The 13,348-nt window shown below is 42.5% G+C and overlaps 1 protein-coding gene across 1 annotated transcript; it reads left to right on the top strand.

The window, feature by feature from the left end:
- The first annotated feature begins 556 nt into the window (after positions 1-556).
- On the top strand, positions 557-11,597 carry SLC13A2 (solute carrier family 13 (sodium-dependent dicarboxylate transporter), member 2). Its single transcript, XM_009864497.1, is given in 14 exon segments — positions 557-604; positions 606-737; positions 3,701-3,829; positions 4,165-4,301; positions 5,261-5,475; positions 6,370-6,550; positions 6,776-6,898; positions 7,399-7,620; positions 7,722-7,813; positions 8,379-8,497; positions 9,069-9,230; positions 10,170-10,307; positions 11,024-11,151; positions 11,447-11,597. Coding segments are annotated over 14 exon segments (1,977 nt in total).
- Positions 11,598-13,348: the final 1,751 nt, after the last annotated feature.

Genomic DNA, 13,348 nt, shown 5'->3' with positions numbered 1-13,348 from the left:
CGAGAGTCATCCTTGGATGGCACAAAGATGGGTGTCCCTGTTCCAGGTGGCAAGGACTGTCCTGCATGGGCACTTCATGTGGCATCCAGTGACAGGAGCTCTGCTGCGGTGGATTTTGCTACCCAAAGAACTTCTCGGAGAATGCAATGATGTCTATGTAACATTCTGTATAGATCTTTCTAATCTCTATATCTGAGCACCAGAGACGCAGAGGTGGCTTTCAGTACTCTGCATATTTTTAAACAATTTTCAGCCTATTATGGACGGAGCGGTTTGTTTCATTTATAGGAGGACTGATGGTGCATAGTCCAAGAAGGCACTATTAAAGACTGAAGCATTAATATTCTTTTAAAAAGCATAGGTCATTTTAGGATGCTTTTAATAAACCTACTTGGTCCACAAGGAGTTAATTCTCTGCTGGATTTACCAGTTATCAGGCAGATTGTCCTAAGAAAGTCCCTGGACTGACACTCTTCTGCTGTCCCCTCCCTTCTTTGTTCTCTTCCTTCTTTCTCCAATTACAGTTCCAAAAACAACACCCAACCTCCCGAGGTCAATGGTTAATATTCCCGCGTGTTTATATAGTCTCCAGCAGCAGAGCTGGGGCCCTTCAGCACCGGGCTAGCTCCAGCACCATGGCCGACCACTTGCAGATCCTCCTAGCGCTCAGGAAATACCTGTTCGTAGTGCTTGTACCCCTTCTTGCTCTTCCTCTGCCTCTGGCTGTTCCTGCCAAGGTAAGAACTTTTTCAGTTTTATTTGAGAGCTAAATCTCCACCTCTTTCCTTAGAGCTGTTCCTTGTAAGTGACAGAGCTGAAGAGAACCCACAGTTCATTCTCAGAGGCACTTATTTATTGCTTGAAGATCTTTCTTTTATTTATTACTTGAAGATCTTTCTTTTCTGAGCAGTCCCCTCTGACTACCGACAGCAGGGGAATATAAAAGCAATAGGACACAGATGGATGAACAGACAGATCTGTGACTGCATAGTCCAGAGGAATGCTCAGTGACACGCGAATCTGTAACTTTTGCTTTGCATTTAGATGATTTAGCAAAGGACTTTCTGTGCTGCAGGTCATACATGTCAACCTAAGTTGCAATTGAAGGCTTAATTTTAATTCCCCTTCTGATTTTCTAAAAGCATCTACTCCACATCTTCTTTTATTCTTTTCCTCGTTGTTGTTATCAGATAGAAGAGGCATTTTTCTTCCTCACGTAGACAAGGCATTCCAATACATAAGGACAAAAGAATATGTATTTCACTCTTTTAAAAGTGTATTTCTGTAAGATTCTCTCCAAACAATGATTTAAAATTTAAAATTTAAAATTTAAAATGCCAGCCTTTGGAAGACATATTGCTTAGGATTCCTTCAGAAAAAGTTAACTACAAAAACCTGTAGTAGTGGGGCGAGTGTTTCTGAGACATTCGTCGTTCAAGTACAGCGCTGCGAGGAGGCAGACTGCCAGCATTCTGCTTCTTCACTCCGGCTTATTTCTTGCACTTCCAATCTCTTCATGCAGACAGATCAAATCTCTGCACTTCAGGTCTCTGATGACGCTCCCGGTGTCATTAAATAGCCAGCCCCAATCTACCTCTCCTGTCACTGCTCTTTGGACGTCAAGTCCGAGCTCTTTCCTCTGGTCTCTGTCTGCTTGTCTCCTGATCTCTGCTGACTCCGAGTTTCTAGTCTCCTTCACCAAAGCTTCATCCTGCACTCCACTAGCTCTTCCGCATTTTTTGGTGCAGCCTGTCCCAAAGCTCTTTCTTCCTCGCAGTTCTTTTGCTGAGTGTTGTCAGAGACTTGGGAGCTATTGCCAGAGGACTCCAAGCAAGAACTCATCAAGTGGCACTTGATGAGGTGAAACGTGGTAACTCATCAGGTGTATCCTCTTATTCTCACTATGGAAATAAAATGGCTTAAACAAATGGCTTAAACTACCACTTAAAAGTTTACTAAAAAGAAAAAAAAGTATTTTTTTTGCTAGTTAACTTTCCACAGGCTGAGTTACTGAAGTTAAAAGAAGTCTGGATCAGAAAAATTCTAAGTAGCCAGAGAGATTTGGTTTTTTTTGTCCTAAGGCCACAAGTTCAAATTTACTTCCTAGAGCTATTGTTACCACACAATAAATCCTTGGTACTGCAGGTGGAATAAATTGACAGCCTTGGTTCAGTTCCTCTTTGAAAATTACTCTCTCTGGTTTCTGTGTAGTCAGCTACAATGTAAAAATATAAAATGTTCTGGACTTCTGTAGGAAGATGTCTTGTGTTAGAATTGTCCATCGTGGTACTGCTAAGCAGGAAAAACTGGTACCTCAGCATGCAGAGTTGTAAGCAGACAACAGGATAAAATTTCACATTTTTCTGTTCTGTTGAGCTATTAACCTGTCCTATAATGACATAGCACTGGACACCAAACTATTACAAATGAGAGCAAACAATGCTAAAGGATTTGTCCTTACAGGCAAACCAACTTTGTGAAAAGCCTTATTGCTTTACTGAGAGCCTGCTTACAGCAGGCTGGAAGTGAATAGCACTCTACCTATGATTTACGTTCCAAAGCCCAGCCAGGCTCTATCAAAAGGCACCCACTAGCATCAAAAAGGCATCTTTTAACCTCTTAATGAATCCCTTTCAGCTTTACTTCTCCAAACCTGTTGCTCTGGTAACTTACCACCTAGATTGCTATCTTCTTCTTTCCTCCAGACTGCTGGGCTCCCCTGTTCATCCTTTCCCTGCACCAGCTCTGTAACTTCTCTGCCACATTCAGAAGTCCTGAGCGTGTTCTAAAGCATCACAAGTTTGATCCTGCCAGCCATTATCCCAGCTCCTTGGATTAATCCTCTGTAATCTAGCTGTCACAGTTTCCACCTTTTCATTGTTTCCTCCGTAAGCATCATGACATTTTCATTCATATTCCCTGGTATATTGTAGTGGACATCCTTGATCCAAGACCACACAACCACTTTTTTCTTTCTTTGGATTTGCTGGCACCCATCATTGTGCTAGTTCCAACTTGAGGAAGCCGCCGTAACCTGCAATGCTCACTTCCCTTGCTTTCTTCACCAGCCCAGCCACATGAAAATCTGTTGGGACTTGCTATTTTGAATCTTCTTAGTCAAGATAGGTGGAGTTAAGTAACTTTTTATAAATTTGGAGCGGTTGTCCAGAGCAGCACTAAATTAATGTTGCCTCAGAAAAAGAGTAACATGAAACAGTGGATCATGCTTTCTTCAAAGAAACAAGACAAAGTCAGCACAAGCTGAAACCGATCTATGGCCATCTGGGCCGTGTCCTGAAAGACGTGGAGAAAAAGGTGGGAAAACCTTGACTGGATCAGTAACTATTTCTGCAACTCAAAGACAGAAATATACAAAAAAACCCCATCACTGTCAGCAAAAGCAAGAAGTCTGTGCGGGGACCACTAACCCCTTATCATGAAGGGTTCAAAGGCACCAGTTTGTTAAGTTTCCCCTTTGGAGGCCCCCAGCTTTTCCTCACAAGTCTGACAAGGTTGTTGAGCAGTTTGCCACTTGATTAGGATCTGCATAGGTATGAGGACAGACGGGAGAGAAAGAGAGAAAATAACCTTCTCTCAAACCCCTTCATCGGGCAATAAATATAGTTATGGGCTGTTGCCTTCTCAAAGCCCAAGTGAGATGGACTGTCTGTTCTGACTGCGTGCACCCTTCTTCTGTCAGGAGGCCCGATGCGGTTATGTTATCATTGTGATGGCACTGTTTTGGTGCACAGAAGCCTTGCCACTGGCTGTCACAGCTCTCCTTCCTGTCCTGCTCTTCCCAATGATGAATATCATGGACTCATCATCGGTAAGAGATCTTTATGCATTTTTGCCTGTGTATTTAGCGGTCAGCTTCTGGGATGATTTCCAGAGTGATTTCTAGAGTGCTGAGCAAAGAAGAGAACATTGCACTATTGTCACACAGGGACTTGTCTGTCCTCTCCACGGAACAGAATTTGCACGAGCCCAGAGCGAACTCTGGGTGGAGCTGGTAATCTGAAATCAAAGCAAACTCTGTGTTTAGATGTAATCCGTACTTGTTGTGTGCTAAGGTTTCTGGGACCAGATCCTCCCTCAGAAAGTGCCTTCTCTCTAAACACTGGCTTCTTGTCACTATTTTCTCTCCCTTGTTCCATGTTCCAGGTCTGCCAGGAGTATTTGAAGGACACCAATATGCTTTTTATTGGGGGACTGCTGATGGCCATTGCTATTGAACACTGGCACTTACACAAGCGTGTTGCTCTGCGGGTCTTGCTAATCACTGGTGTCAGACCAGCCCTGTGAGTAACAGTCATGAAAATGTTGTGGGATAAGGGACTTCACCACAATAGTTCCTGTCTCCGAGTTGCCCGTGGTCTCAAATGTGAACCTGAAAGTCACATCCTACAAGTGCTTTTCTACAGTCCCGGAGAGTTGATGCCTGAGCAAACCTTGCACGCTGGGATCCTTTGATTTGTTACAGAACTGGTGCCCCTTTTCTGAATTCCAAAGGGCTTTAGGTAGAGAAACAGCAACAAGAGGGTCAATGCTGAAAAGCCAAGGGTGCACCTAGGCTTGGCCAGAAGCACAGCTTTGGACCATCGGGAAAGACTACAGTGGAAACATAGAAAACATATACTCTCTGTTACACTGACTGCAAAGAGAAGAGAAAACAGACGATGCTTGGTTTGAAAACAACCAGTGTTTACCAGACTAGAACTTTAAGCTGTGCAGAGGCTACATGGCCCCATTTAATTTGTCTCAGATCATAAGAAGAGGGAATACTGAAGGAAATTACAAAGCAATAGAATATAAACACATACAAGATAAAGCTCTTTTCATCTAATATGTAATCTACATCTCATCGAAAGAATATTTTTGAGACAAATAACATAGTAATACTGAAACAAGGATTAGAATTTTATATGACTAAGAGAATCTTAAATGATAGAGGTGGGATAAATTTACAAAAAAAAATAAGGGATCATCTTCCTTATGGCTTAAACTAATTGCCATTTGGGATCAAAGTCAGCTTGCAAATTCCACTCTTCAAAATATATTCTAATACATTAACACCTGTTATTGAGATGGTGTATTTTCCTCAGAAGCAAGCAGAATAAGCAGGATACCGACTAAGTGCCAGGGGTGAACTGCTAAGCATTTTCCAAATCCTGCATTTGTAACCAAAACTTTGTTTCACAAAAAAAAGGCATTGCAGTGCTGAGTTCTGAACGGGCTTTTCCAAACCTTTTCATTTCAGGCTGCTCGCAGGTTTCATGGCTGTGACTGCCTTCCTGTCGATGTGGATCAGCAACACGGCCACCACTGCCATGATGGTCCCAATAGCACAAGCAGTGCTGGACCAGTTGCACCGATCGGAGTTAGAGTCTACAACAGCTGGCCAAGCTTCTGGAAACACCAACAAAGCCTTTGAACTGCAGGAAGCAGAGACATCTAAAGAAAAAGAGGAACAAGGTGAGGATGTTCTGGCTGTTTTGCTCTTTGGGATAATGGGGGATGACCTGATGCCTTCTTCACTGTCCTTAGAGTTGCTAGTAAACTCCAAAAAAACCTAGTAAACTAGTCTGGTTTTTTACTAGTAAAACTAGTAAACTCCTGACAAAAGCACAGTAAGATCTACTGACTTGGCTGAAGTTAGAAAGAGATTGAAAATAGGAAGAGATGCTAACTAATAAAAAACCAAAATTATAAATTCTCTGTTAGCTGCAACCTTTATATATAGGCTTGATATTTCCCTGTATATTTAAGTTTGCTCAGTTGTTATCTACTGTCCAACTTATTAGATAATACGGAAATTCTGAGGGAAAATTTCTGGCTGACTTGATGCCAGAAGGTTAGGGATTAAAAAGAGCCTCCTAATCCAAAGATACACAATCACGCAACAAGATCTCTTTACCAGCTGGCCTCCCCTCTTCCCACCTTTGAGACAATTCAAGTGTTCCTGAATGTAAATCTCCGTGCAGGCGGCCGGGTGCTGGTACAGAATGAATTCCCTTCTGCCCAGCTCCTCTGACTCTCTCGTTCCTCCTCACATTCTTGCCTCTCTCCCCTCCATGTGCATCTCAGACTCTGCCCTAGGTCACCAAGAAGTGTCAGCCTTATGCTCGGGCTTTATCACGCATTTTGACTTTTTTTCTTCTCAAAAACTGCTCTGTACATCGTCACAACCCGTGAAAATGGACAGAACATCAAAGAATTAACCATGCCAGCCTTAAAATGAGGAAACTTGGCTCCTTCAGCTTTGAGTTCATTGTGTCCTAGCCTTGAAATACTAAATTAAACAGGCACAAGAATCTTTCCTATCCAACCTACCTTCTGTAATTCTTTTGTTCCTGTCTTGGGACCTAGGTAGTAGTCATGTCCTGACAGTCGAGGAAGACAGAAAGAGAAATGAAAAACTGGTAGAAGAGAAGCACAAGAAATTCTGCAAGGGAATGTCTCTCTGTATTTGCTACTCAGCCAGTATTGGAGGGATTGCAACTCTGACTGGGACAACACCAAATTTGGTACTGCAAGGACAAATGGATCAGTAAGTTGGGCTGAATTTGGGATGACACACCCACTGAACTGCTCGTTGTGCTAGAGCTGACTTCCAGCCAACACAGAGAAGGAAAACATCAATTTCGTACCTTTATTGGGAAGTTAACTTCTCTTCCTTAGGAAGCCTCACAGTACCTCTGCGTTTCTGAACCATTAATTAAATGCAGAAGAGAGAGCAGAATTCTGGACTCTAACAGCCACCTGCATTTTACAGGCTCTTTCCTGACAATGGCAATGTCATCAACTTTGCCTCTTGGTTCTCCTTTGCCTTCCCCACCATGATTGTGTTACTGGTTTTGGCATGGATGTGGCTGCAGATACTGTACCTGGGCTTTGAGTAAGTACCCTTTACACACCGCAGGACAGCTGACAGGCCTGGTGTCAAGTCAGCCTTTTCTGGATGAGCCTTTGCTTGAAAGTCAAACAGCAAGTGACAAAGTCCTCGCTAGCACACCAGAGGCTAGCACCACAGCACGCTAAGGATCTGTCTGTTATTTTAAAATATTTGGCAGCTCTTTGCTACCTGGAGATCATAAAGCCCTGTCAATCACACTAATGTTGCCATTATTTCCCCATGAGCCCAGATCCCACTCCTGTTTATATTTAGATCATGAGCTTTTAGGGGCAGGAAGCTCCTGTCTGATCATCTGGGCAATACACAGTACCAGGCAGTTACTATCCAACAGCTATGGCTGCTGATGCTATGACAATAATATGTATAAATTTCTATATGCATATATAAATACATCTATCCAAAAGACACTGTGACTGAATACCAAATTTGGGCTCTTAACTCTCAGCAAACTTCTCTGATATTTCTTGTCCTTTTTTTTCTAGTTTTCAGAAGAATTTTGGTTGTGCTACAAATGCCTCTGCAAAGGCAAGGGAAAAACAGGCCTATAACATTATCAAGGAAGAGAGCAGGAAACTGGGCTCAATGAAATTTCCAGAAATAGCTGTTTTAATCCTCTTCATACTATTAGTACTGCTCTGGTTCACAAGAGAGCCGGGTTTCATATCAGGTTGGGCAACAATCCTTTTCAACGAAAATGATACAAGGTATCACCACTTTTCCTCCTCACTTTGAATAAAAATGTAGACGTTTAATTTCATAAACATTCAAACATGGCTAGAAAAATAATCTAACTTATCTATTGCAGCTATGTCACTGATGCTACAGTTGCCATGTTCTTTTCAATTTTGTTGTTCATCATCCCTTCCGACTATCCTAAGAGAGACAACCAACAAATGGGTAAGTTTACCGAAGGCATCAAAATCACCTGTCAGAAGAGGTACATGGGAAGTTTTAATTTTAGATTGAGAGAGGAAATTTCAAACACTAAACAAGACTTCAGGCTGCTTTTCCTGTATAACTACAGCTGTATGCTTTAGGCTAGGGAAGGCACATATCCCATAAATGTTCTCTGCTTCTTGTAACTTAACTCAGTAGGAAACTTTTACGCCAGCTGTGTTCCGGACTCCAGTGTCTGCATCTCTAAAAGCTTCTGAAGCTGGAGTGTTCGGAAGAGAATACATGACTTAACAGAAACACATAGGGCTCTGCAGCCACGCTGCCGTACGTTTAATTTACTCTTACTTGTTCTCTGCCAAGCCCCTCGGAGCAACGACAGATCATTCAGTAGTAACTCCTGCAAGTCAAGTCTGAAAATCCTTGTTGCTTTAAAAGATAACTGCACAGTCTACTCCTCTTACTGACAGAATCGTCTCCTGATGTTTGCACTAAACTCACCTCCCACCAAGAAGCTGTCCTTTCTTTGCAGGATGTAACATGGCTTACCAAATCTTTTTGGATTTAGGCACGTCGAGATTCCTAGCACCTCCGGCTCTCTTGGACTGGAAAGTAGTTCACCAGAAAATGCCATGGAACATTGTGTTTCTGCTGGGAGGTGGCTTTGCCTTAGCCAAAGGCAGTGAGGTAACATTCCTCTGCTTACCTGGTGCTTGTGTCTTCCTGGGTGTTTTCCATCTTGCTTTTCACGCCTGCTCTCCCAGGACACAAGAGGGCATGCTGGTAGCACCAAATGTGCGCTTCCTCAGCTGGAGGCAGTAGACCTCATCCTTAGGAGGAGTCCTGTGATTGGAACACATCTTTATTGTTGCCTCTGCAACTGGGCTGGCACTACTAATCAGGGCAGCATGATTACTTCTGAAAGCGTTTCAGAAAGTGAGTCCCAAGGTTTTTTTTGGATTCAGAAAAAGCCCCAGATATTGATCCTGTACAACTAATGGCCTGAGGGAAACAATGATTTGCTGTTCAGTAACGTCCTGTAAATGTAGGATCTCCTTCTTCCAGTGAAGGGAGGTCATGTTAATTTTTATTTAACCTATAAGCAATGCCTCTTAGACAGTTTTCTACAGAAAGCAGTTTGTATGAGAACTGCTATAGGAAGGGAGGGTAGAATTGGTATGAGAAATGTAACTGGACTGTGATGTGGCTATTTCTTCTCCAGCCTACCATCCTGACAGATCTCTTTCCTCTCCTACAGGAATCTGGTCTGTCTGTGTGGTTAGGTTCCAAACTGACTCCTCTGGAGCAAATCCCTCATCCAGCTATTGCTTTTGTGTTGTGTCTCCTTGTTGCCACTTTCACTGAGTGCGCCAGCAATGTGGCCACCACAACCCTCTTCCTCCCTATTCTGGCTTCAATGGTAAGTTCCAGCTTTTTGAAATACTCTAAGAAAGAACAGCTTTCAAATCTTCTCTAAGCATACATCTGACTGACATAGCCAAGCACTGGTTCAGAAACCCCATCAGGAATACAAGATTTTTGAAATATGTATAAGTAGGTGCATGCATATATATTCACACACACGGTGCTTGGTTCAAGCTTTCTGAAATCATTGCTGGCGAAAAGTAAAGGGATTAAATTCGTTGGCATATTAGATTTTGCCTTCTGGCCTAAACAACCTCATGAGGTCACTGCCAGCTGTACTTGTTTTTTCCCATTTGTTCTGCATAGAGACAGCAACAGCAGCATTTGCTTCCCTGCCACATTCCATTACTGTATTTCACCCCGACCACTAGCGTTCCAGAAGTCTCTGAAGGTGATAGCATTAGTCAGGCCCTATGGCCTAACTCACGCTTTTGCATTTCCACAGGACATTCCTGTTGCTGGGGTAGACAGAGCTCTGCAGCTCTGTCTGGTTCCAGACAGAAACTGGAATGAGCTCCACCAAACTCTTTTTGCATAGGACACTCACTCCAGATAACCCCTAAACTGATCCACTCACCTTCAGAGCTTGGGCTATGCTGCTCCCCCTGATAATTTCATTTTGTTCTGAGCCACACTGAAGTCCCTCCACCTTTTTTCCTGGTTCTAGACTAGACTGCAACCGCTATTGTTAATTTGTACTGCAGCAGTGATCGGATCACAAACACAAAGCATGAACCACAAAATTAATTCTTGCATTCGCTGCATACAGACGTTTGCTAGAGGTTTCTAAAGCCGAACCAAAATATGAGGGGCTGCAGCGCTTGGGAGAAAACAAGGTTTCTGACACGCGCAGATATAAGTGGTCTTCCTCCAAAAGATTTCTATGCATTTTTATACATTGAAACCATCATCTTTTCTCTCCCTTCTTGAATAGGCTGAAGCGATCTGCCTCAATCCACTCTATGTCATGCTGCCCTGTACGCTTGCTGCATCTTTGGCATTCATGCTGCCAGTGGCCACTCCTCCTAACGCCATTGTCTTCTCTTACGGACAACTCAAGGTTATTGATATGGTGAGCAAAAGCACATTCTCTTCAGAATTTTCATTACTAGTTTTGATCTTTCCTTTTTTCTATTATTAATTCTTCCGGGAAGAGTGTTAGAAAACTCACTGCACTTGGCTTTTATCAAATGGAAAGAACACACATGTGCCAATTAATAAAGGGTCGCACTGACTCTTACACAGAGCCTTATAAAGATGCTGCGAGATTTTGAAGAACAGCCAAGGCCTCTTGAAGATGTTCCAAAAAGAGCTTGCTGTCAATGAGAAATGGCAATGCCTAACTGTGAGAGGAGCCCAAACGTGGGGATGTCAGAGTCCTCTCACTCGGACAGTCTTTCTGCAGGGACGAGAGGAAGCCCAGCACATCTCACTAGGCTGCCCTCATGCCCTTCTCACTGTATTAAGGAAGATGGACAAGTATGCAATGGCTCTAGATAAGTTTTCTAACTCATAATTGATCCAAGAAGAAATCCAAAGCAAAAGGCGAGGTCCTACATACTTGGATTAAAAAAATTTCTGGGCTTCTAGTTTAAGAATTTTACCCCACGGAAGCTCATTTTTTACTAATATGAATTGCATGTGTGAAGAAAACCAGCGTAAATGTAATTTCTTGTGGTTGTGAAAAAAATGCCACAAAGAAATTCTTACCATAGAAACAATCCTAACCATCAAGGAAGGGAAAAAGTGCTTGTTTCAACTGATAACCCTTCTCTTTTATAATTCCAGGCCAAAGCTGGCTTTGTACTCAACATTCTAGGAGTTCTGACGATAACTCTTGCCATCAACACCTGGTCTTCATCTTTGTTCCAACTGCAAACGTTCCCATCTTGGGCAAATAAGTCGGGTACCTGCCAGTAATACCAAGAGGCAAAGGAACCAACAACTGTTTGTTTGGTAGGACTGCAACGAGAGCAAGACATAAGAACTCTGCACAAGGTTTGCCAAGGCAGTGGCTGAGAGACAGGCCTGTTCTGTGGACAAGGACAAGCCACCTACAAGCAAAATCATTCACTTGATAACAACAATAAAATTGCCTAACAGTGCTGTTTGTCAGGCCCTTTGTCACTCCAGCACTAAGAAGAGGTAACCTTTGGCTTTTCAACTGTTCCAGCTATCTTCAGAGTTTCTGTCTCTTTTCACCAAGTGCAGCTACGTTGCTTTTCAACCTCCACCCGTCAAGTCTGAAATCGGCAGTGAGGAAGAGGAGTGTGCCTATCAAAAGAAGGAGAGAGACTCTACGTTCCTGGTTTCATGCGTTTATCTGGGTACTGTCACAACTAATCTGACTGCTCACCGGTAAATGAGTATCCAGGCCTCCGTGTCTATGTTCAAAATGTACATGATTGCTATATACTCTGTGGGTATTCACAGCAAGGGATGTGTTGTGTGATTACAGACAAATCACATACCGTCAGCCCGTTCTACTACTTTGAAACATATTTATTTGCAGTCCACTTGTTATGAATGTAAAAGAACATTTTCTCCTAGAACATCCCTCTCATTGTTATTTATGTAAGATGACAGCCTGCAAGGTCGTGGTAAGAAGAGCAATATTTGCTTGAGAGTGGAAGAATTTCTGTGTCCTAAAATATATACAATTAAATATTTTTTTTATATACCCCCGTGTTATGGAGATTTTTCCTATTATATATCCCTGCTTCTACCTCTGTTTTCCATGTATCAGCTGCTTGTCTGTGTGCTTACCTAAAATACCTTCACATAATCAGAGGAGATAGTATAATTAATGTTTTCTTATCATTAAGGTAACAATTACTTATTATTAAGAGTCCAATTTTCTTGGACTCTCAAAACCAAGACCTTCCATTTCAAAAGCCCCTAATACTCTCGTACATTTAATCTGCTGGAGCTGACTTTCAGCAGCACATACATTCCTAAAGTGACAAAGACACTGGAATATCCGAGGAGGCTTTGGCAAATGAAGCACTTAATACCATAAACGAGACTGGGTTCAGACAGATTAAGTTATCCAGTATGTGTCCCTGAACTTTGCACTAAATGCTTTCTTCTGCTGTTGCCTGCATAGTTTTGCACAAAATCCGTTGCACTCCTGAAATCCCACTCGAATCATACCGGTTCAATGAGAATGAACGTGAGTTTGCACTGCTCTTCAAAATCTTTCTTCTTTCTTTCTCTACCCTAATTATTAGGAGACGAGGACAAAGTGCTTTGTGCATTTGATTTACAAAATGTTAGAATTCACTGACCTCCAGTAGTTTCTTTCCAGTTCCAACTGTCAAGCCTATTCTGGTACGTGCTGACCACTGAGTCCCTTTGCACCAACAGCTTCATTGGCCTGACAAGCAGAGTTGCTCTGCAAAAGCCCTGTCTCAGGAAGAACAGTCTGGTATTAACCCTTCCGTGGCTTTAAAATACAGGGGGTTGATTTGATATGTGACAGGGATCCAATAGGGATCCACAGCACAAGAAGGAAGGACATTTATTCTCTTTTGCTAATGAACTCTTGGGTAATTGATTTCAATCACATAATGACTTCTTCAGGTCACTGCTGACCCACCCAACTTCTTTCCCTTTGCACTTACCTCTATCAAATAACATCCAAATCTGTCTAAAGATTTTCATTACGCTGCTCAGCCTGTGTCTGAGTACGTAAAAATGGCCAACTCAAGCAGATGATTTGCTGCAAGCCTCTCCCTTCTCTGCTCTTTGTCTACAGCATGAGGGCAGTGTGCATAGCTTTTGTTTGCTTTTTGTTTTCTTTGAAATACTTGCACACAGTTTACAGGTCCTTCTAAATTACTGCTTAGCTAAGCAGGAAATGTTGAATTCTTACAACATTTCCCATCAGCCTCTCCTTCCAGCCCTTTAAAACCATGTTATGATTCTTTGAAGTCTTTTCTATTAGTCTACATTATTCAGAGGCTGTGGTGTGCCTAAGTACATGCAGGAGCACAGGTGCGATCTTTACGGCAATCTCAGGAGGAAAGGAGACATCAAGTAGCACAGAGTGTCATGGGGCCAACAGAATAACACTGGGTGTTCCATGTATGAGCATACAAAGGTTAGAGACCC

Source organism: Apaloderma vittatum, unplaced genomic scaffold (genome assembly GCF_000703405.1).
Source record: "Apaloderma vittatum isolate BGI_N311 unplaced genomic scaffold, ASM70340v1 scaffold10002, whole genome shotgun sequence".
NCBI lineage: Eukaryota > Metazoa > Chordata > Aves > Trogoniformes > Trogonidae > Apaloderma > Apaloderma vittatum.
This window is presented reverse-complemented; position numbering and strand designations above follow the sequence as displayed.